Source organism: Zeus faber, assembly GCF_960531495.2.
Source record: "Zeus faber genome assembly, chromosome: 6".
Taxonomy (NCBI): Eukaryota; Metazoa; Chordata; class Actinopteri; order Zeiformes; family Zeidae; genus Zeus; species Zeus faber.
In genome coordinates, this window is record NC_137201.1 from 32387739 (window position 1) to 32409416 (window position 21678).

The window sequence follows — 21678 nt, forward strand, 5'->3', positions numbered from 1 at the left end:
TGTGCGTGTGCGTGTGTGTGTGCGTGCGTGCGTGCGTGCGTGCGTGCGTGCGTGCGTGCGTGCGTGCGTGCGCGCGTGCGCGCGTGCGCGTGTGTGCGGTGCAGCGGGAGCCTCCCAGAGCAGACGACGGAGCTCCAGAGCGCTCACTGTTCCCCTCAACCTTCTGAGAGCAGCGCGGGCGGCTTGGGATTACGCTGGAAAGGAGGAAGACCCCCGTCCCCCCCCCCGAACCCGCGTCCTTCAGGCAGGTAGGACACGTTCACCCCACAGGGACACGGGACGGGACTGTGGGGGGGGATTCTTTAGTTGGTTTTATGCTCCTGACACAATGGTCTAAAAATAACAGTGTGGGTATGAATGAGGACAAGGGGGGGTTGTTTGAGGGTGAGGACTCCCACGCCGACCGAAGATTATGGAATATGGAAAATGTCTTGGCGTCTGGAACATGTTGACTGGATTAAATATGTTGTTTGATAAGATTCCTCTGCTCCCAATACAACTTTACCTCTTTTTTTTTTTTTTTGATACCCCCCGAAACAGAGACGTTCACGGTCTCGACACCATATAGATATAGATATTCAGAGTCAAAGCAGAGGAACGAGAAAAGGAGAGTGAGGAATTTGAGGGGGGCGGGGGGTGTGAAGGAATTAGACTGTTGACAAAATACCCAAAAAAACGGCAGAGAAGACAAATCATATGATCTGCGATGTGGTGCCGTGGTGCAAGGACGCAGGTTGAGTTATGGAAGACATTTATATCCGTCTCCCGTCGGACACCTGAGACAAGTCAAGCATTCTACCGCCCACGGCATGTTTTACGTCGCCGGGAGCCCCTCTGCAGCGCTCCGTCTTACCCAGCCAGCGCTGTACTGTGGTTAACCCTGTTTCCACGCATCTGTTTCGAGGGCTCATCGAGGCATAATTGACCGTTTTGGAGAAAAAGCTTGGCGCCCGTTCCCGGCACCATCGCGTCAAACACTTCCTCGGGCGCGCCTGGCGGGCGGCGGGGGACCCGGCAGCGTGACTCCCGGAGCGGTGACAGTATTACCTTCCCGCCCCAGCGGGGGTGGGAGTCGTGCGACCGTAATCTGTGATCCCACCGCGGCGTCGAGAGATACGGCGCACTGCGGGAGCTTCGCGTATTCATTTGATTTTCTCTCGGCGGGGGAGGGGGGGGACATTTTCTGTTCTTCTGTGCTTTTAGTAGCTTTATACGCGGTGTCACGGCGTGAAAACAGTGCAAATTTGTCTTTTCAGAATGGACGCGCAGCAAGAAAAAACAAACACGTGCGGGACCATTTGTCTGAAATACCTCCTGTTTGTTTTCAATGTTCTTTTCTGGGTAAGTTCATCAGGCGAAAGCTACACATGCATCCAGTCTGTTGTCCAGCACGTTTAATGACACACTTCTAATTTGTACAATTACTTTCTGTTTCACTCAGACTTATGAACACATTCTTAATGTTCAGTCATGAGACCGAGCGCAGTGTTTACACTCTGAGCTCAGAGTTGGAGGTACGCATCAGGAAGTTATTTTCAAGCTGGCGCTTCTTTTGGTCTCAGAAGTTAGATGAATCAATCTTAGAATGTTGGTGTGATTGCGTGAGCTGGGGGACGCTGAGGTGTGTCCCCTGGGGCGTGTCCCCTGGGGCGTGTCCCCTGGGGGCTCCGCCCGGAGCCGCTCTGCGTTACGAGCTGATCACCTGCTTCGAATCTCACGCTGTGTCCCGTCAGCTGGCGGGTGGGGCTGTTCTGGCGGTGGGAGTGTGGACGCTGGTGGAGAAGAGCGACTACATCAGTTTGCTCAACTCCAGCTACTACTCCGCCTCCGCCTACACCCTCATCGCTGCCGGAGCCATCGTCGTGGTGACGGGGATGATCGGATGCTGCGCAACGCTGAAGGAAATGAGAAGTCTGCTGATCGTGGTGAGCGGACACATGCTGCTGCTCCACCTCTACTCTGCCTCCCTCTACTCCACACCTACTCTGCTCTACCACTACTCTACCTCAACTCTGCCTCTACTCTACCCCGACTCTGCTCTATGCTACTCTACCTCTGCTCTACCTCAACTCTACTCTTTCTGCTCTACCCCTACTTTGCTCTACTCTGCTCTACCTCTACTCTACTTCTTCTCTGCTCTGCCCCGCTCTACTCTACCTCCCTCTACTCAGTCTCCCTCTACTCTACCTCTGCTTTTCACTACCTCCCTCTATCTCTACTCTGCTCTTGACACCAGTATTAGACCGTAAACCATATATCGTATCATAATATGGTTTATGGTCTAAAATTTCGACCACAATTTGCTGTTTATCCATTTATTTTTCATAGATTTCATTATGTGGTGTCAACTTTTTAGCGGTTATACTGTCATTAAAATATTTGACAGCAAGCCAACAACTCTTCCTCGTCTAAAGGAAATGCTGACTTCTATTCTGCTAAAACAAATAAAACCGTTATGGTCTGTGCAGATACAGATGAATTAATGAATTAACTGGCTTCATTCCAGCAAAAAAAAAAAAGAAAAAAGGGTCCAACGGAAAAGGGCTTTTTCTCTGTATAAACACAGCCCTGCTTGGGTGCGTATGTATTAAAGGTTCATTCTGGGCTGACCTTCTTTAATCCCTGTTGCTCTTGCAACCTGAGCCGTGCATTTTCTTTGCGTGTGCACGACGCTGCTCATCGCCCCAGAACGACACCAGCACGTCAGATACAACAGACTAGTAATGCAGACGGGAAGAGTTCAGATTTAGAGGCTGACTCATGCTGGAGGAACGACAGGCATCACAAGCCCGTGCCTGGTCCCCAGAGTGGGAGCAGGGGGCGGAATAAATCATGGAGGCAATCACAAGCACTTAATGACAATATTTATTTGTTCATATTCAACGCGACATCTGTTAAATAGGAATGTTTTCAAAAATGCCTTCTTACATTTTGGCCTTGCATTGAATAGCAGTATGACAACAAAACATTTTGGTAATTTTCTAGGATTCAACCGAGAAGTGTTTCCTTGTTTTAATGAACTTTCTATGTCTCCACTACAGTATTTCATCTTACTGTTGTGTATTTTTCTGCTGGAAGTCGTTGCCGGTGTTCTGGCCTACGTCAATTATCAACAGGTAAAACTTTGTACCACAAACAAATCAAGTCATTCGATGAGACAGTGGCAGATATTAAATCGGCCTATAAGCCCTCCATACACAATCATTGCCTGCTTCTGGCTTTTTTTTTTTTTTTTTTTGCTTCTCCCGTCACTTCCTCTCCCACACCTACTCTTCATTCTGCTTGTGGCCTTTATCAACTAATACTGTACATTGTGTGTTTCCATCGTTCCATAATAATGAACTACCATTTTAAATACCTTTTCCCTGTAAGCTCGTTATTTACTGTACGTCTTTGTTTTGCCCTGTGTGCACGCTCTTCATTTGTCCGTTATTTTCGTCCTTTTCGTCCTTTTCACACCTCTCTTTCTTCCCCCTTTTCTTGCTCCAGTGTTTCCCTTTCTGCTACCAGGTAATCTTCTGCCACTTCCATGTTTCCAACCTCAAGCCCCCTCAGACTACACACCTCGTTTTGCCATTTTAGGCGACACACCAGTCAGACCAGACGTCTTGGTCGCAGACACGCTATATGTGTCCCGAGCAGACACTGTGTCGGCGGTCTCACCCTGTCACACCACACAGGGTTAAATTATTGTTTCTCTGACGCCCCATGTCTGTCGCATCAGGTCTGGATATGACTCCGTGTAGTCTGAGGGGGCTTGTGTGTGTGTGTGTGTGTGTGTGTGTGTGTGTGTGTGTGTGTGTGTGTGTGTGTGTGTGTGTGTGTGTGTGTGTGCATACACACACACACAAATGTATATAGAAAAATATCTAGCTTGACTAGTAGGTAATGGGCCATAGACATGAGTGTGGTAAATAACAGCGCTGAAGGAACATCTCCATACGTCCATATACAAACCAAGTAGTCAAATAAGTAGCTTGTTGTGCATAAGCTCCCATTCGCTGTCTGCAGTTCGATCTTAAAGGCCATCTTTCCCATTAAATAAATCCCTGTTGTATTGTATTTCTTATCACATGGTGAAGATATTTCAATAATGTGCAGGTCAGACAGGTGATCTTTGCCTCCATATCTGCACGTATGCTGTGTGTATTGTGCTCACTGGAGCGCTGTAGTGGAATGTTACAGCAGTGGAAGGAAACTCGACCAGGTGCTATATTTATGAATGGACAGTGTCTAAAAGAAACTCATGTCAGGGCAGGTGACAAATCCCTTCGGGAGCTGTCACTCAAACTCTGTTCTGCTCCCGCGGTACAGCTGGACGAGGAGCTGCAAACCAACCTGAAAGTTACCATGCAGCACAAGTACCAGCAGCCAGGGGAGGACGGCGTCACGCAGGCTGTGGACCGGCTGCAGCAGGAGGTGTGGGCAATGACACTTCAGAAGACAGCATCACACATTTAAAGAGCGCCCCCCCCCAATCCTAGTGCGCACAATGTAGAATTTACCTGTGCGGTGATCACACATCTTGGGATTCTAGCTCACACTATAGGAGCCAGGACTCAACATATAATATCAATAATAATAAAATCAAGTTTATCTGATATTCTGACCATCTCGGACCAAACCACTGCCAATGACAGGAGTGTACTGTCATTCAGGATTTATCTTATCTAGGATTTGCAAGTCCCAGACAACTCTTCAAAATCTTAAGGAAATCATAAGTAAATCCCTTGTCTTAAAGGTTGTTAACACTTTAATTCTGCTTATAGCCAATTTCATACTCATTCTGTAAACTGAGCGTTTGTATGATTAAGTGATCGTATCTCTTAATTATGGCGGTAAAATGATCGAATTCCATCATTTGTGCTGTTCCTCAGTTTAAATGCTGCGGCAGCAACGGCTCCTCAGACTGGTCGGACAGCGTCTGGATCCAGGCAGCGGACAACGACAGGCTGGTTCCGGACAGCTGCTGCAAGACGCCCAGCGAGCGCTGTGGCCTCCGGGACCATCCCTCCAACATCTACAAGCTGGAGGTGCGGCTTGTCGTCCGCTCGGATCATTCCTTACGTCGTTAGATCGTGGAAGTGAGTTGATCTGATTCACTTCTATGTTCCCAGGGAGGCTGCATCATGAAACTGGAGGAGTTTATCCTGAGTCAGTTGCATATTCTTGGTGCAGTGGGCGTTGGCATCGCCTTCCTCCAGGTACAATCCCATTCATTGGGTTTTCAACGCCATTTTGAGACGCGTGTGCAGATGGGGAAAGGGTCCAAAAACAAAATCAAAAAACAGTATTGCACGGAATCTGATGAGACATGACGGAGAGTCGAGGGGGTGGAAAACGATTAAGATCCCAAGTGGAAAACATCTGACGTGTGTGTTTCGTCATATGAGAAAAAGGCACGTACGAGGCTCGGTTATAAAGTTAATAAACAGATGAAGGTTGAGAGAGGTCCAGAATCCGAAATGTTTAAAACATCCATTTCCTATCGTGATAGCATGCGTGCACGTCCTTGATAGTTTGATTATTTCTATGGCAAAGCGCTGAATGCAGGGCCCCGCTGCCATGACAGATGCATCTTGTCTTTCTGTTTCAGTTTGTGGGGATGATGTTCACCTGCTGCCTTTACCGGAGCCTGAAAGAAGAGCCTTACTGAGCTGGGCTGTTATTTTCCCATTCTTTCGAGGCGGAAAAAAAAAAAAATGCTTTGGATGTGAAAATGATTTATTTTAAATTGTCTCTTAACACATAATTGTATGAAGTTTATTTTTATGAAGAAGTTTATAAAGTTGATTGTATGAAGGTATCCTTTTCAGAAGATATAGTTTATGCTGTCATGCTGCCGGGCAGCAGCACTTTGTATTATATCTGTGTTTTATTCCAACGCACGCGTCCTGTTTGTTTGTGTTTTTATTCTAAAGCTTGACTAATGGCCAAATGAGGGGAAAGGGTCAAAACCTTTGTTTGCAAAAACTATTCTGTAATTGAGTCACATTTTCTTGGAGTGTCTTGCGTTTCTTTTTTTTGGCCAACACCATTTACCACCGCGCCGGCTCGGAGCACGTGTTCGTTTCCGTGTAATAAACGCAGCAGAATAAAAACAAAGCCTTTCCCGCCTCCCTTGTTGTCGTCGCCCGCTTTTACTTTGAAGGACGCCACCCCACCGGATGTTGTGGTCGGACGCCACCCAGCGGCATTTCCTGTCCACGGCGCTCCACGGTTCGAGCGGAAGAACGACGCCGGTTTAGTCAACGTCAATATCAAATCATAAATATATATAGATATATTTTTTTTACCTCATTGTCCCACGATAAACCCCCGTAAAATGTCTGCGAAGCCAGCGTGCTTGATAGTGGCGAGTGCGGTCCCTCAAGGTGAGTTGAGTCTTTTTACCTCCCGCCGGAAGTTAAACGATGAGCAGGAAACTCTCAGTTCGTGGGTTTGACTGGACCTGTTGCAGCGTCTTTTACTTTGAAGGTGTATGTTTCCAACATGGTCCAGCTGTTTAGAGCTCCACTGCACCACACACACACACACACACACACACTCTGCATTCACCTGGAAGTGTGTGGTTCCACTGTCTTCCCATTCATTCCTTAAACCCTTTTCATGTTTTTTGTTGTTTTTAGGGGTCTCAGCAAAGTCATTCCATCAGTGCTTCAGCCTGTGCAGCCCGGTGTTCAACCTGCAGACGGCGACGCCCGGGGTGAGCCCCGCCCCGCGCCTCGACGGTTGCAGCCGCTTGAGCAGACGTTTTAATTTTTTAAATTTTATTTTCTTTTTTTTTTTTTAAGCGCTCGGTGCGATGAGCATCTTGTCGTTTCTCCGCCGCAGGGGAGGCGCATCGACTTCGCGGGCGTGGACGAGAGCACGGCCCGGTGGGTGCAGGACTTCGGCGTGAAGCCCTACGCCACGCCGGCGAAGCTGGAGTCCATAGACGGTGAGGCGGCGCCAGAACGGCAGTGTCCGTCCGACGTGCAGCAAAACGCGACGGACGGACACTGACGCGTGTCCCGACGATCCGTTGCAGGTGCCCGATATCAAGCGCTGCTCATCGCCGACTGTCCGGGGGCGCCGAAGGACCTGGCGCACAGCGGCTCGCTGCACCGCATCCTCACGCACTTCATCTCCCAACAGAGTGGGTTTAGAACGCGGTGAAGCCGCATTAAAAAGAAAGATTGTGAGTGAACAACACTGACATGAGTGTTTTTATTTTCTCCTCTCTGCGCAGAGCCGGTGTGTGCGGTGGGACAAGGCGTGTCAGCGTTGTGTTGCGCCACAGAGGGACAGAAGTGGATCTTCAGCGGCTTCAGTCTAACGGGGGTTTGTGTCTGGAGTAGATACGGTCCAGATATCTGTTTATAAACAGTCTCTCTCACTCAAATGATGTTATTCCGTCTGAAGCGCTGCGTAGTAAGGGTCTTTTTCTTTGCTTAAAGCCGTCAGTATTTGAGCTGGTGCGGAAACCAGACTTTGCAAACCTCCCCTTGATAGTGGAAGACTTTGTGAAAGACAGCGGTGGATCATATACAGGTATGGGTACCTGCCTTTTCACTGTTGAATAACTATGAAATAATAGGAAAATGTGCGTTATCGCTGAGCCAAAAACAAATACAGAACTCTCCTTTGTGCTTTTCAGCGAGTCAAGAGGACGCACGGCACGTGGTCATAGACAGACACCTGATAACGGGTCAAAATATACAGTCAACTTCAATCGCTGTAAATAACCTGATCTTGCTCTGTAACAGCAAATAAAAACTAACGAAAAGTTTATATTGCCTGCACGTTAAATCAACTTCTACGTTTATATTATATGTGCAATGAGGAATGTGTGATGCCATTATCTAGGAAGACAAAGCCTGAACTTTCATTTATTTAGTCCCAGTTTCTGGCCAAATAAAATTCCCATTTGACATGCTGAACAAAAATTAGAAAAACAAAAACATGGAAGATTGTGATGAAAATGGAGGGCAAGACATTCACAGAAAGCAAAAACCAAATACGACAGAACTTTTATCCAGAGAACAACCAACCAGCCGAACATTCGAAAGGTAGAAAAAAGTAATCTGTACCATTTCATGCACACATGATGAACTTGCTTATTTATTTGCGACAATTGTCCATAGTCCAGTTAAAGAAATGGAATCAACCAATTATCTCAAATTGATGCAAATGTATTATTATTATTATTATTATTAGATAAAAGTAACTTCTACATGCTCTAGGGGCTTTTGGCAGAATCCTCCAGCTCTGGCCCCCGTCAAGGCCAACAGAAGCAAGTTGGACATTAACTAACATTTGTATCGACGGCTGGTTTTAGATAACGGTTGAGTCGCTTCGGGGGCCAGATAAAAATTGCGCCATATAAAATGTCCATGTCTTGATTAAACACAGATGATATTTGTAATTCCAGGTGCTGATTTCCAAACCAAAAAGGTTTTACTGATGTTATTTTTCCCCTCATAGGAGATCATAGAAATAGTCAAGTCCTTGTCCTAATTCCCACATGGAAATTCCCGTTCCCAGTTCTGTGGCTAAAGCCATCCTCAAGGAGAGAGACTGGAAAAGAATAGGAAAACAATCTCATTTCACAGTTATAAAAATAAGCTTTTGAAAGGTTGCATTTTAAATACAGGATTCCTACCTTTAGGGTCGGGTAGTAAACGACATGTTTAACTCCGTTATTCCTAGACAGAGAGGAAAGGAGTTGAATGTAGACCAACGACAGCTGCAGATGAGAGCTTTAAAATCAGATTTAAAAATGATGTGTTCATTACCTCTTATAACTGAAGTGATGCTCTGCACTATACTCATCCCAGATGAGTTTGGGCCTGACGTCGCGCAAAATCTCAATGTATCTGCGTCGGGTTAGAGACATAAACGGAGAGCAGGGTGAAGAGAAATGTATTACCTTAATTGATTACGTTTCATTATTCATGGTTGGTATTCACATAATCAACTTACCTGCCCCCCAAGACAGGCTCCGCTCCCTGGCTGGAGAAATCCATGCCGTACAGGTTGAGCCCGACCAGGATTTTGTGCCTCCACTGGCTTTTGGGCGACAGTTGGAGAACGCACTCTCTCACCCAGGACAGAGGGGAACTGGGGCCTGGTCTTCAAACAGTTCATTGAGGAAAAAAAAAACAAAAAAAAAAAAACCCCAATATGAGCGAGGGCTGAGTCAATTCAAAGGCCACAACACCACGCACATAAGCTGCACACTTCAAGCTGTGCACATCACACGTCACATCTCCAGCGACTGGAGCTGCCTCTCTCACCTTGCAGCGGTGGAGTAGTCGTACGTCATGAGACTGAATCCATCCACCACCGGCGCCAACTGCTCAAACTCTTCTCTACCGAACATGCCAGGCTGCCCCGCGCTGCTCACGGTACCAAGGTGTTATTGTCAGTGAAACAGCGAAAATCACAAAAATAAGTCAAACTCTCCATTCATTTTAAGGCATTCCGTAAAAGTTTAGTTGAGCCTGCCTTGTAACGGCGGGGGGGATGACGAGGAAACAGTCCAGTCGTTTGTCCTTCAGTGCCTCACATATGTGTTTGACCAAGTGGACCAACTCCCTGCGCGCAGAAGGATGGACTTGGCGTGAGTGACATCATCACAGAGGTCCGCGTTCCAATTAGCGTTTCAACACGACGGGGTTAACACCCCATCTGAACTCACTTTCTTTTGTTCCCTCCCAGTTGGCTCCACAGCTCCAATGTAAAACCGTCAAAGTCTTCTGTCTGCAAGATCAACTCTTATTCAATGAACATAACAGAGACTGGAGAGTAGCGTCAGTAGGGACGCACCAGTACCAGGATCGGGTCTATAACTGTGCTGATGTGCTGGCCCGCGGGTCCTTTGGTTTTGTCTAAACAAAGCAGGGAAAAAACACAAGAAACAATGACCGAAAAACAAACACACCTTTGCAACGTCCACCAGCTCGCTGGCCAGCTCCTCAATTTCATCCTCGCTCTCCAGAACACTCATGTAGTCCTGGTACGACCACCCATCCAGCAGCAGACGAGGAACTGAGAGCAAGCAGAGGAACAATTACACCTGAGCGGCGGCAGAGGAGATTCCGAGCTCAGCCCAAAACAACCAGACCAGAATAACCACAACGGAGTGGATTTGAGCTCAAATAAAATATTTGCTCACCCATCCGGACTTTTCTGTTGGATTTCCTGACAGCTTTTACCCACCCTGAAAAGAGGGAGACGTCAATGTACTCAAACGCGGATATGGGGACTCCGAGGTTCAGAAATGCAAACGCTCTCCTCGGTATTTTGAGCCACACATCCGGATCTGCTCATCGGCGCCGACCCGAAGCGGTAACGACAGACGCGTGAAAAACTGCTGAGGCGGTGCGCGGGCGAAGCGCGGCGGGACTTTCACTTTCTCTAAACTGGGCTACCCGACCTCAATGTGAATGCGATGCGTTCACCTGGGTCGTGGTCGTGCAGTCCCGTGACGTCGAAGCTCTCCTGGCCCCGCCGGCGCACCTGGAGCCACACTGGAGACACCGACGTCAGCTTTGAACCGAATATTTTAGCGACGTCGTAGCCGTGAGAATTCCACTGCGGGCAGGAAAGAGATGGAGCGGATGTCAAGTTCAACGCGGGTCGAGTAGCGAGCGGTGTGTGTGTGTGTGTGTGTGTGTGTGTGTGTGTGTGTGTGTGTGTGTGTGTGTGTGTGTGTGTGTGTGTGTGTGTGTGTGTGTGTGTGTGTGTGTGTGTGTGTGTGTGTGTGTAGGCACTGCCAACTCGGCGTCAGACCTACAGGAGTGATGTATCCCAGCACTGGTCCTTGAAACGACCGTTTCAGCCGGGAGCTGTATCTCTTCTCGTCCTTCACGATATCTCGCCACTGTGGGTCGGACACAACGAGGCCTCTGTCCAGCACCGACAGCTCTGCCGGTGCCGCCTGTGGGAACGGAAGCATCTTAGTTATGCGCTCACAGACGAGGATCAGTTTCCGTTATCCGCCGCTTTTTGACCGGGAAAGTCTGACATATCTCTCCGGTCTTAATGTCCGGTGATATAATTCCCTCCGAGCACAATTTGAATTTGTTTTGAGTGGATCGTTTTGATTTAAAAAAAAAAAAAAAAAGTCTGCAGATCTGTTCATTTCTGCGCTCTGCAAGTTGCGAGGGAAAGCCAATCAGATTGGACGGTCTAAAGCTGATCTGCAAGCTTCACCTCTGACCAATCACGTTTGTCGATATAGAGCAAAGCCCCGCCCCCGCGGACAGGTTGCGCTTGTAAACGCAGTAAACACACGGAGCGTCAGCGTCTACAGGTCTGAGGAGAAACAGGAAGATAATGTGTCGTTGGGACGCATACATCCATAGTATGGTGTTTTTTTGGGATATTTAAGTTCCGACCCAAAGCAGATGGTAAATATAAATTGTGTAAAATATGATATGATGTCCAGACAAACACCAAAAACGTTACTTATTTAGACCTAGTGACCAAATTTATTTTTGTGTTTTCCATGAACAAATGAAATTTTAATTTTAATTAAAGTATCTGCACTTGCTACTTATTGTTCACGAATGGAAATTATTTGATTTCAAGTATTAATATACGTAATATTTATTTTTTTATTTTTAAAAAGGAGTTAACTTACGGGACTTCTTATTTTTAATATTAAATAAAAAATATTATTTTTCTACATACCTCGATGATGTCACTCCATATAACCTGCTTATCAATAGTTTTAAGCTCAATAAACACATAATATTTGACCAGAATCTCTCTGGTTTGTCTGGGAAATTAAAATCTCCCGGGACACGTGGACCGGGACCAGTTTATTGTAACATAAACTCTGATGAGGATGGAAACCACTCATTCCAGGTGGTGATAAAGCCTTGAGAGCGGCGATCGACAAGACCGTCCGCGTCTGGTGGATTGCACCACAGGTCCCAGGATTCCAATCGAAAAGTGCAACTTAAATTCTTCTTAAACATCCAGGTTTGCCCTCGTCGTTGCCCTTAAAGACGGTCACTTTCTTTTCTTGAAACTTTTCCTTCTTCTGACCCACAAAATCTTTTTTTCGTGGTCACTTGAAGTGGTGGGGATATGTTTTTTGTTTTTTTTAAATAAACGCTCATTCATACACTTTTGTTAATGTTAATCAATAGACAGTTTGCACCTGCCAGGAAAGGCGGACTCCGCCACCAACAATGAAAACAAGATGAATCGCAGCACGGGCAGAGCTTAAATACACAGAGCGTCTGACTCTTGCAAAGTGCCAGCTCAGGAGAACGTCAACTGCGGAACCCCTTGACTCAATAATCTTATGGATTACCACTTTAAATGTGACCCACGTCCTGACGCTGGTCATACGTTCAGGTGCCCAAGCTGTCAACGAGGCGTCGACGTGCTGGACGTATGCAGGCAATGCTAGCACGGAACTATAAGTTAAACGCACCTCGGTCTCGGTTTTGGGAGACTTTTTGGCATCGGTTTTGGAAAGAGTGGCGCTGACCACCAGGCATGACGAGAAGGTGTACGCCAGGATGACGGACTTCATCCTGACTACGTGGCCGGTGCGGGTCGCTGCGATCGGCGCAGGGGAGGGCTCCCGTCTCCCCGTTGGTCGTCTGCTAACACCGGACAGCGGGGGCGGAGGTGCGGGCACCATGCTCCGCGGCCATTCACGGTGCGAGTGTAAACACCGGCTTGGTTGACGCGGGTCCGCCTGGCCGGGGCACTGCCGCTTCCGGTTGGGCACGGCTTTCAAAGTAAAAGTCGGACGAAATAATACGCGAATGATAAAGTGCATTTCTAAACGCGTGGCACACAAGGAGGTGGGACGATATATGTCCTAACTGATTATTATTATTATAATCTTTTTTGTATATAAATATATACAAACATTATGATCACACACTTGGACGATACATTTCATATTAAAATCAGCGGTGTCTATTAAATTTTTTTTAATACATAAATATATGTTAGTATATAAATATATACGTCAAACAGTTCAGTTTTCACAAATGGGTCAATATTCCTGAAGAGAAACAACAGTGAAATAAAATAAAATAAAGGTCGTGTCGGCTAAATGCTGCGTTCCAGCGAGTCTGAACTCGGAAAAATCTGACCTCAGCATGGTGGTGGTAGTGGTGGTGGTGGTGGTGGTAGGGGGGGGCTATTCAAATCGGAATTCGGAAGTCGAAATTTCGTGGCAGATCGCTGTGAATCGGAGTTCGCCGGGTTTACATACCTGTGAGGTCACTGCAACGCGCGTCCATTTTCTCCCCGAATAGAGTAAATAGAACACGTGTCCTTCTACAGTAGAGGGGGGCTACAGCACAGAATCTCCGATTCCCGAGTTTGGGTAGAACGCAGCATCAGCCATAGACTGTAGGGAAAAAAATGGACGTAATCGTCTCAGCGACGTGCGTTGCTATTGGTCAGTTCCACAACCCTGTGAGCCAATCAGAGAAGAGGGCCTTGTCACTAGCAGGAAGCAAGTAGCATGACGTCACAGTCACTAAATTGAGTTCCGACTATTCTCTCCATGAATATGTTGACGTTTCCGAACGACTTCTACGATCCCCACATGTACAACAACGGGGAAGTTGTCTCCGGGGTTTTCTGTACTTGAAGTTGCAATTAAAACTCATTCTGCCGTGTAGCTAAGCTAGCATAACATAGCCAATAGCTAAACGACGCCGCCGACCAGGAGCGAACTGCTCTGCTTCATGCGACAGAGAGGGATCAGAGACGATGCGACTTGGTTACTCAAGGAAAGGAGGTTCGTGTTCCCCCTGTCAAGCTCTGGGCTGTTCACACTGAGCCGTGTCCACCCGCTGCGTCCCCAGAAATGGAAATTGAACAGTTCGTGTCCAAAACCCTTGAGCTTCTGCAGGAGGAGAGAGAGGCTGAAATAGAAGAGACCAGGTATGCAAACACCAGTGGTACTGAAGTGAAAAGACATCAAATGAATCTGACATGAAATTAGTTGCAGGGTATGTCATTTTGAAAGTCAAAGTACCACATTGACATTCCTACTTAGGTTACATTTATAAATGTACTTAAAGTATTAAAAGTAAAAGTACTTTATGCCCTGATACAACAGGCAGGAATACAGCAAAAGCCTACTGTACATTTTCTCTTTATCTTGATTAGAAATTATGAAAGAATAGTATAGGTGGTGCCACGGCCATTTACAAGAATATAAATCAGACTATATTTTTTTAAACTACTAAAGTAACTAGGTATTATGAAATATGTACTTAACCGTAACAGAGTACTTGCAGTTTTTGACTTGGCCAGAGAGTGGACTCCACAATAGCTGTGCAAAGTGACAGCTAGTCTGTTTGGTTTGTGCTTTTAGGGTTTGGCAGGAGAACATCTCTCTGAAGGACCTACAAACCAAAGGAGTATGTCTGCTCAAACTGCAAATAGCAAGTCAGTCAACAGGCCTGTACGGGCGGACACTGGTTATCCTAGTACCAAGAAAGCATGTCGGTCTGCCGGTCCTTCCAAGCAACAGCTTTTCACCGGGTAAGTAACGGTACTTAAATAAATTATCTAATCATCTTAAAATGCAGCTCTCTTATTTTATCCATTGTTTAATCGCCGATGTGCGTTGCAGGAGACATAGTGGGGTTGTATGACAGCGGTGGATGCAGTGCAGCCTCTCAGCTTTGCACTGGTGTAGTGACGAAGGTCAGCCAAGCGTCTGTAACTGTGGCCTTTGAGGACAGTCAGGATGGACTCAGCGTGGAAACCAGCTCCCTGTACAACCTACTGAAGTTGGCCAATGATGTCACATACAAGAGAATGAAATGGTGAGTGACTTCTGTCATTTGAAATAACTTTGAACACGCAATGGAAAACAAAGCAGTGATGAAGACTTGAATAATCTATTTTCACATTGGTGTCTGTTTGTGTGCAGTGCTTTGAATACCTTGAATGGGTACAGTGGTGGACCAGCCTCAAATTTGATAAATGTGCTGTTTGGATACTCAGAACCTGGCTCTCAATCACAGCCAGGTAAGAAATGCTTAAAAAGACTTCCAGGCAGCAGAGCAGTGATCTCTATTTCAGATAAGAGTTTGAAACTCATTGGGAGACTGTAGCATGCCTATTACACAAATGTTAATAGTAGTAATCCCATTGGGGTTGCTGTGTCCCACATTTCAGCTTCACAGCTAGAACACAATGAATAAAAAGGACAGGGATAGCCAGTCAGTATAGAAACGCCATTTGTATCTCTATTTATGGTGTGTTTCTATTCAGATGGCATACCTTTCTTTAACCTGGATCTGGATGAGTCCCAGAGGGAGGCAGTGTCTTTTGCCCTTTCTCAGAGGGACGTTGCTGTGATTCACGGGCCCCCAGGGACCGGCAAAACAACTACCGTAGTGGAGATTATTCTCCAAGCTGTTAAACAAGGAAACAAGGTGCTGAATAAACGTTTAATTCATTTAAATTTGAATTGATGATCTTCCATTCTGTGTGGCCATTAAATTATCCAATGGAGTAGTTATACTTTTGTTTTTCTGTCACCATTATCATCAACTGTAAAATTGTATACAGCAGATAGTTAATAAACCCCTGCATGCATTGCATACTATTTTACCTTGTGGGTTGCTGTCTTAATTGCAGGACAAAACACTGCTACAATGTAAGATTTTTCCCACACACCAGTTTCTAGGATATAAAGTATTATAGGATATACAATTTACAGAGTTAACACTTCCTGCCCATTGAGGGCACAAGGAGGAAATCAAATGCTTTGTTCCCCAAAAAATATCTCAATACTCAAACTTATTTGCATCCAACTGTTTGATTGTATGTTCTGTTTGTGTAGATCCTGTGCTGTGCGTCCTCCAACGTAGCCGTGGACAACCTGGTTGAGCGTTTAGCCCGGCGACAGGTGAAGGTGCTGAGGCTGGGCCATCCTGCCCGACTGCTGGAGTCCATCCAGAGACACTCACTGGACGCTGTCCTTGCTCAGAGTGACAACACAAACATCCTAGCCGACATCCGCAAAGACATCGATAAAGCTTTTGTAAGTATGCTTATGTGTATTCCCTTGCACAAACCCTTTTGAAATGGCTTGTAATGCACCAATATTGATACCGTTCGGGTAAACATGCTCAGATATATCACGGTAACATGATGTAGCTGCGTTGAGTTCCTGTTTCATGTTTTTAGATTTCATACGAACGTTTTTTCTTGTTCTATCTGAATTTTTTTAAACAAAGTAGTGAATAAATAAAATACAGAAAATGATAACCACACCATAGTCTTCAAAATCAGTGGTCTCAATATTTTTATAACTGGAAATTTCCATATTTGTCACTGTACTCTGTATCGGCAAGTACCCAAAAGTGAGTACTTCGTACTCTTACTCTATCTGTGCATCCTCATTTTTTCTTTTCTTGATTTTTGACTGAAGACAGGAATGAAGAAGCTGCGTGATAAAGGAGAACGTTTCAGCTTCAAAAGGGAAATCGGGGAGCTCCGTAAAGAGCTGAGAACCAGGGAAGCAGCCGCCATCACCCAGATCCTGAAGAGTGCCAATGTTGTGTTGTCGACCAACACAGGTCAGCAATGGCCTCTGCATTTTCCAAATGCTGTCTTTGATCAAGTTCTATCTTTGTTTGTAGTATTATTGCCCGCTTAAGGTGAGATATTGCAACAATGACAATGAAAGAGCTCCTTGCTGTTCACAGGCGCTTCTGCCGACGGACCCCTGAAGTGGCTGCCAGCGGAGCATTTTGATTGGGTTGTGATTGATGAGTGCGCCCAGGCCCTGGAGAGCAGCTGCTGGATCCCTCTGCTCAAAGCTCGCAAATGCATCCTGGCCGGCGACTACAAGCAGCTACCTCCAACTATCAAATCACAAAAGTAAAATCTGGTTGTTTACGTAATGGATAGATTTCCAGCACTTTCCTGATTTATTGTGCAACCCATTAGGCTTTATGCTACACCCTCACTCTGGTTGGTTCATTTTCTCCCTTTTAGGGCTGCAGCTAAAGGCCTGTCAGTCAGTCTCATGGAAAGACTCATCCAAAAGTACGGTGACTCTGTGGTCCGAATGCTAACGGTGCAGTACCGGATGAACACAGCCATCATGGATTGGGCCTCCAAAGAGATGTACCAGGGCAGACTGACTGCCCACGGCTCTGTGGAGGGGCATCTGTTAAAGTAAGAGTGCTCTGTACTTGAACATTAGGTCAAAATGTAGAAAATAATCTGACCGATCAGGGTGTGAGGCCTTTTATCTTCAGAGGAGCTAAGATACGGGCTGGCTTGTGTCAACATGGTTTAGAAAGGAGGGAATGTCAACAAATTGGGAATGATGATTTTCGAAAAGATAGTATTTTGAATATTTTTTATATTGTTAAGTGTGATATATTTTTAAGTTGCATCAGATATAGTTAATAGTGAATTCAGCTTTAATTTTAGATCTTAAAAAATGTTGTTGGTTTCAAACAGAGATCTACCAGGAATCGCTTGTGTTGAGGAGACTTCTATCCCCCTCCTTCTTATCGACACTGCGGGCTCTGGCCTGAGTGAAATGGAGGCTTCTGATGAGCAGTCGAAGGGCAACCAAGGTTGGCTTTTTGTAATTTCAAAGTTTTCCCTCCAAAGATTGCATGTTTGGGGAAATTGTGATATTATTGTAGTTTATTTCTTTATTTATTTCTTTGCTCTCAGGTGAAGTAGACCTTGTTGAACTCCACATAAAATCTCTGACTGAGGCTGGACTGAAAGCTAAAGATATCGCTGTTATTGCACCATACAATTTACAGGTAAGACATAGATATAAGCATTTACATGATCTGTAATTGGATATGCCTTAATTACATTTCCACTACTATTTAGGAGTAAAGCTAGAAGAAAAAATAACGACAGTAAAATAAAATGTCCCAACCTCACCTGAAATAATGTGAGGTCTCCTCCCATGGGCTGGGCTCAAATCTCAGTCGGAAGTCTTTTCTCGTTGTTCTTTGAGTCAGATTTAGATCTGATGTACCGTGACTTGACTTTTTCTTGGGCCAAATGGAATCATAATTCAGAGTTCTTGACTTGCTATTATCAGTACAATAAAAGTTGTTGTTTTTTTTGTTTTGTTTTTTTCTGTGCAGGTTGATCTTCTGCGTCAGAGACTCTCATCGAGGCATCCAGAACTGGAGATAAAGTCTGTGGACGGCTTCCAGGGCAGAGAGAAGGAGGCGGTGGTTTTATCATTAGTCCGCTCCAATAGAAAAGGTAAAAACCTTGAGATGGAATCAACTGGGTTTCTGGGTGTCATTTAGCTTGTTCCTCATAGTTCTTTCTTTGACTCTTTAGGTGAGGTTGGATTTCTGGCAGAGGACAGGAGGATAAACGTGGCTGTAACTCGAGCCAGACGGCACCTTGCCGTTGTCTGTGACGCGCAGACGGTTCAGAATCATGCATTCCTCAAATCCCTGATCGACCATATGAGCGAACATGGAGAAGTCCGAACAGCCTTCGAGTACCTCCAGGACATTGTGCCGCAGAACTACACTCGCAGCCACAAAGATGGTAAGACCAGTGGCTTGGCCGGCAGCTCCTCGTCTACCAAACATAAGGCCCGACGTCCACATGAACAGGACATGACGTCAGGACAGAAGAAACCCGGCGGTAACGAGATTAAAAAAGATACGACAAACCCAAACAAGCAAACATTAGGTCCGGCACTGGCAGAGAAACAGGAGGACAAGAGGAAATACACAGAGATCCGGAAGCAGCTGGAGAACTTCGTGAGCGACCAAACTCAAAAAGAACTACAATTCCCATCATCGCTCAACTCTCACGACCGCCTGCTGGTCCACCAGATCTCTGAGGAGCTCGGGCTCGGGCACGAGAGTCGGGGCGAAGGTAAGGACCGCAGTATCACTGTCTCCAGACCTGCTGAGGGGGCTGCATCTGTTGAGGAGGAGGTGGAGCAGACGAAACAACAAGAACCCCAACAGGAAGGGGAAGTGACCTCGGAGCCCCGAGATGAGCCTTCGCAGCAACTGCAATTAGACCATAAAAGCTTATATTTGGAGCGTATGAAGAGGGAGCAGCAGAAGAGGGAGCAAAACAACCAACAGAGACGTCAGCAGGTCAACACTCCCAGTGCACCGCTCCAGTCCTCAAAGAAGTCCGCCAAAGGTTTGCAGCTTGTTCTGCTCCATTTCCTAATTCCCTATTAAGATGTGGAAACCTTGTAGACGTAAACGGCAACAGATCATGGAGCTGTCACGGTTATTACATAATCGCCTGATTGCAATCTTTTTGCAAAATCTTTAGATTCCACATGTTTCCATCCAAATGTCAAATACAATTCAAACCAACTCCAAAAATGTCACAATAAATATAATGTAAATTAGGTGTGTGTCATTTTGAGGCAACTTAACTGTCCAATGTTCTAATGTTCAATGTCGGTAGTTATTATAAGAGTTGGCATAAGATAAATGGAGAGAACAATTAAATTATCAATCACACATGTTTTTATGGCAATTAATTGTCAATTAAAAGTTAATGACCGTGGCAGCCGTGGCAGCCCCAACAGATCGTCTGTTCCACATTTCCTTCGCAGGGAAGAGTCGTACCAAAGCAGGCGCCTGTGACATCGCTGCTGCTGCGGCTGCTGACGAAGACTTTGACTCACTGATCTCGGCTGTGATGAAGGCTGAGAGCGTGTGTGCTTTTGTCAAGTGCAAGGTGTCCGTGCTGACCCTGGGCCAGCTCTGTTGTTTCTGCAGTAGACAGTATTGTCTAAGTCACCATATACCAGAGGTAAGACCCACACAGGACCAGTGAGGACGTAGAAAATACTCAATCTGGTTTGTTTTAGCTTTAGTCATCAGATGGTTTGTCAAATGAACTGTAAGACATTTAAAATTTTTTATTTTATTTATATTTGATCTATTTTATTATCATTTTAATATTAATTCATTAACTTTTGTAAAATCTCCTTTAACATTTACATAAAGTGTAGTCAATCTAGTTAATCAACATCTGCCAAATGAAACCACTTATAGGTTCACGGCTGTGGAGAAAAAGCCAAAACTCACGCTCGGATGCGGATCAGTAAGGAAGGAGTTCTGTACGCTGGCAGCGGGAAGAAGGATAATTCCCTGGACCCCAATAAGAAGGCCTATCTGCACCGAAAACTGGACTCCAAACTGAAAGTCATGGCGACTCAAAGGAAAACAAAAAGCAAAGAGAATGATAATTGAAGTCATTTTGATTCAATATTTATTAAGAATTCAATCATGTGGAACAAGAATGACAAAAAAATAAATTGTTTTCCTTAAACCTTGTGTGACAAGGTATGAGGCTTATATAAAGTGGGGTTGTTTGTTTCATCTATTTAATATTGGATATTAATTTGTTCATAGCATTCCAACCCTAAATTAGTGTTGAAACTGGCGATGAACACTTTCTCTTATCATCCTCACTAGCAACGGCTCTTTATTTAGCCAGGAAAAGACCATTGAATTACTTACTTACTGAACATCTTTTCTTCCAGGGAGTCTTAGACAAAGTGGCAGCCAAATAAAACAAGAGATTTCACATAAATAACTTCACATGGTTGTAAAAAAAAAAAAAAAAAGAGAAGAAACATAGGCACACATGGACGCCAGACAAAGAGGTAAAGTCATCTGAAAAGTTAAAACGTACAGTCTATCTTTACTATTCGAATCTGTTTTCCTCTGCCACCTTTATTTAAATTCCAAAGCTAGGGAATCACAGATGTTCTGCAGAATCCGTCGACATGTCATATCCAAACACTGTTTTTGGCTCTCAATGTAAGCTACACCTTTAGGTGAGTGATGCTGCTTGTTTTGAATTATTTGACTCTCTTCAGTGAAAAGGGTTTGAAATGTAATGAAAATCAGATTAAACATGACTGGTGATACAGTACCTGTTGGTGTATTAGTACAATCCTTGAGCTGCCTCTATATTCTTATAATGGAAATGAGGTTTGTAATAATTTACTCATTCTAATCTGCCTGTAACTACTACTCTACAAAAATGATCTCATCTCTTATGCTCTGCTCTCCCGTGTCATATTTTGAATAAAATTTTATTCATGTTGATTAATCTTAGTTTGGGTAAGAGATACCCGATGCCAAACGGGTAGAAGGAGCAATGTCTGCATCAGCACATTGCTATACTGATGCGTTACCTTTTCCTTTCTGTATAATGGAAATCTCATCTTCATTATCTTTTGTCCTTTTGCTCTTGAATGTGTGGTGCTATCTTTAGTGGCAAATGGATAGGAGGCATGGGCATTCTCCAAATCCCTTGCATTCCCAGGGTTTCTGTAAACAAGCATTGCAGGAGTTGGAGCCACGTCCGACTGAACAGACGTTAGAAACCTTCCAGCACCCACCAAGCAGCTGGAGGCCTATCCCCTGGGTCACTGTAAGTGATACTTAGTTTAGTGTTACCCTAAACCCCTGTCAGGACTCCTCAAAACAGATTTTTTTAAAAAGTATACATAGTTTATATTGTATTTAATTCAGTTAGTGTGTTGCAGTTCATGTTACTAAATAGTTTTTCAACATAAAGTATGAAGGACGATCATAACACTTCATACTGCAGTATTTTCCCAATCCCTAACTATAAAATACACAGTTTACAATACGCTTCTCTTATATAGTTTTTAAAACAAAAGTGTTCCCCCTG

The 21678-nt window shown here is 45.1% G+C and overlaps 4 protein-coding genes across 6 annotated transcripts; 3 read left to right on the top strand and 1 right to left on the bottom strand.

Moving 5' to 3' along the window:
• Positions 1 to 117: 117 nt before the first annotated feature.
• Positions 118 to 6117, top strand: cd151 (CD151 molecule). 3 transcript variants are annotated; one of them, XM_080001784.1, is made up of 9 exons: positions 118 to 248; positions 1257 to 1341; positions 1734 to 1925; positions 3042 to 3116; positions 3490 to 3510; positions 4315 to 4419; positions 4878 to 5033; positions 5118 to 5204; positions 5597 to 6117. In XM_080001784.1, the coding sequence occupies exons 2-9, from the start codon at positions 1258 to 1260 to the stop codon at positions 5654 to 5656; spliced, it is 780 nt and encodes a 259-aa protein (XP_079857910.1). In that variant the 5' UTR covers positions 118 to 248; position 1257; the 3' UTR covers positions 5657 to 6117. The 3 variants fall into 3 exon arrangements, with proteins under 3 accessions (XP_079857910.1, XP_079857911.1, XP_079857909.1); XM_080001785.1 differs by lacking the exon at positions 118 to 248 and adding an exon at positions 338 to 384; XM_080001783.1 differs by lacking the exons at positions 118 to 248; positions 1257 to 1341 and having other exon boundaries at positions 1370 to 1925.
• Positions 6118 to 6215: 98 nt separating this feature from the next.
• On the top strand, positions 6216 to 7838 carry gatd1 (glutamine amidotransferase class 1 domain containing 1). Its single transcript, XM_080001994.1, has 7 exons — positions 6216 to 6374; positions 6630 to 6706; positions 6835 to 6940; positions 7031 to 7138; positions 7232 to 7323; positions 7440 to 7533; positions 7640 to 7838. Exons 1-7 carry the CDS (start codon positions 6326 to 6328, stop codon positions 7753 to 7755), a joined length of 642 nt encoding a protein of 213 aa, XP_079858120.1. The 5' UTR covers positions 6216 to 6325; the 3' UTR covers positions 7756 to 7838.
• Positions 7839 to 7858: 20 nt separating this feature from the next.
• chid1 (chitinase domain containing 1) lies at positions 7859 to 12699 on the bottom strand. Its single transcript, XM_080001993.1, has 12 exons — positions 12434 to 12699; positions 10781 to 10924; positions 10446 to 10578; positions 10160 to 10204; positions 9926 to 10032; positions 9683 to 9744; positions 9490 to 9579; positions 9279 to 9380; positions 8965 to 9114; positions 8778 to 8858; positions 8645 to 8687; positions 7859 to 8559 (listed from the first exon to the last, which is right to left on the bottom strand). The coding sequence occupies exons 1-12, from the start codon at positions 12644 to 12646 to the stop codon at positions 8461 to 8463; spliced, it is 1269 nt and encodes a 422-aa protein (XP_079858119.1). The 5' UTR covers positions 12647 to 12699; the 3' UTR covers positions 7859 to 8460.
• A 797-nt stretch (positions 12700 to 13496) lies between these two features.
• Positions 13497 to 21589, top strand: ighmbp2 (immunoglobulin mu DNA binding protein 2). Its single transcript, XM_080002128.1, has 15 exons — positions 13497 to 13911; positions 14348 to 14517; positions 14609 to 14804; positions 14912 to 15009; positions 15256 to 15419; positions 15830 to 16030; positions 16421 to 16568; positions 16698 to 16872; positions 16990 to 17172; positions 17464 to 17582; positions 17686 to 17780; positions 18117 to 18240; positions 18322 to 19152; positions 19580 to 19779; positions 20025 to 21589. The coding sequence occupies exons 1-15, from the start codon at positions 13835 to 13837 to the stop codon at positions 20220 to 20222; spliced, it is 2979 nt and encodes a 992-aa protein (XP_079858254.1). The 5' UTR covers positions 13497 to 13834; the 3' UTR covers positions 20223 to 21589.
• Positions 21590 to 21678: the final 89 nt, after the last annotated feature.

Excerpts from the sequence above, each read along its gene's own strand:
- cd151 (XM_080001783.1), top strand. The coding sequence starts at position 1,446 with ATGAACACATTCTTAATGTTCAGTCATGAGACCGAGCGCAGTGTTTAC. Across the intron at positions 1,926-3,041 it reads TGAGAAGTCTGCTGATCGTG|TATTTCATCTTACTGTTGTG; the intron begins GTGAGCGGACAC and ends TCTCCACTACAG. Across the intron at positions 5,034-5,117 it reads CCAACATCTACAAGCTGGAG|GGAGGCTGCATCATGAAACT; the intron begins GTGCGGCTTGTC and ends CTATGTTCCCAG.
- gatd1 (XM_080001994.1), top strand. The coding sequence starts at position 6,326 with ATGTCTGCGAAGCCAGCGTGCTTGATAGTGGCGAGTGCGGTCCCTCAA. Across the intron at positions 7,139-7,231 it reads GCACTTCATCTCCCAACAGA|AGCCGGTGTGTGCGGTGGGA; the intron begins GTGGGTTTAGAA and ends CTCTCTGCGCAG. Across the intron at positions 7,324-7,439 it reads GCGGCTTCAGTCTAACGGGG|CCGTCAGTATTTGAGCTGGT; the intron begins GTTTGTGTCTGG and ends CTTTGCTTAAAG.
- chid1 (XM_080001993.1), bottom strand. The coding sequence starts at position 12,646 with ATGGTGCCCGCACCTCCGCCCCCGCTGTCCGGTGTTAGCAGACGACCA. Across the intron at positions 10,205-10,445 it reads ACTGCACGACCACGACCCAG|GGTGGGTAAAAGCTGTCAGG; the intron begins GTGAACGCATCG and ends CCCTCTTTTCAG. Across the intron at positions 8,688-8,777 it reads CATCACTTCAGTTATAAGAG|GAATAACGGAGTTAAACATG; the intron begins GTAATGAACACA and ends CTCTCTGTCTAG.
- ighmbp2 (XM_080002128.1), top strand. The coding sequence starts at position 13,835 with ATGGAAATTGAACAGTTCGTGTCCAAAACCCTTGAGCTTCTGCAGGAG. Across the intron at positions 13,912-14,347 it reads GCTGAAATAGAAGAGACCAG|GGTTTGGCAGGAGAACATCT; the intron begins GTATGCAAACAC and ends TTGTGCTTTTAG. Across the intron at positions 16,873-16,989 it reads CCAACTATCAAATCACAAAA|GGCTGCAGCTAAAGGCCTGT; the intron begins GTAAAATCTGGT and ends TCTCCCTTTTAG.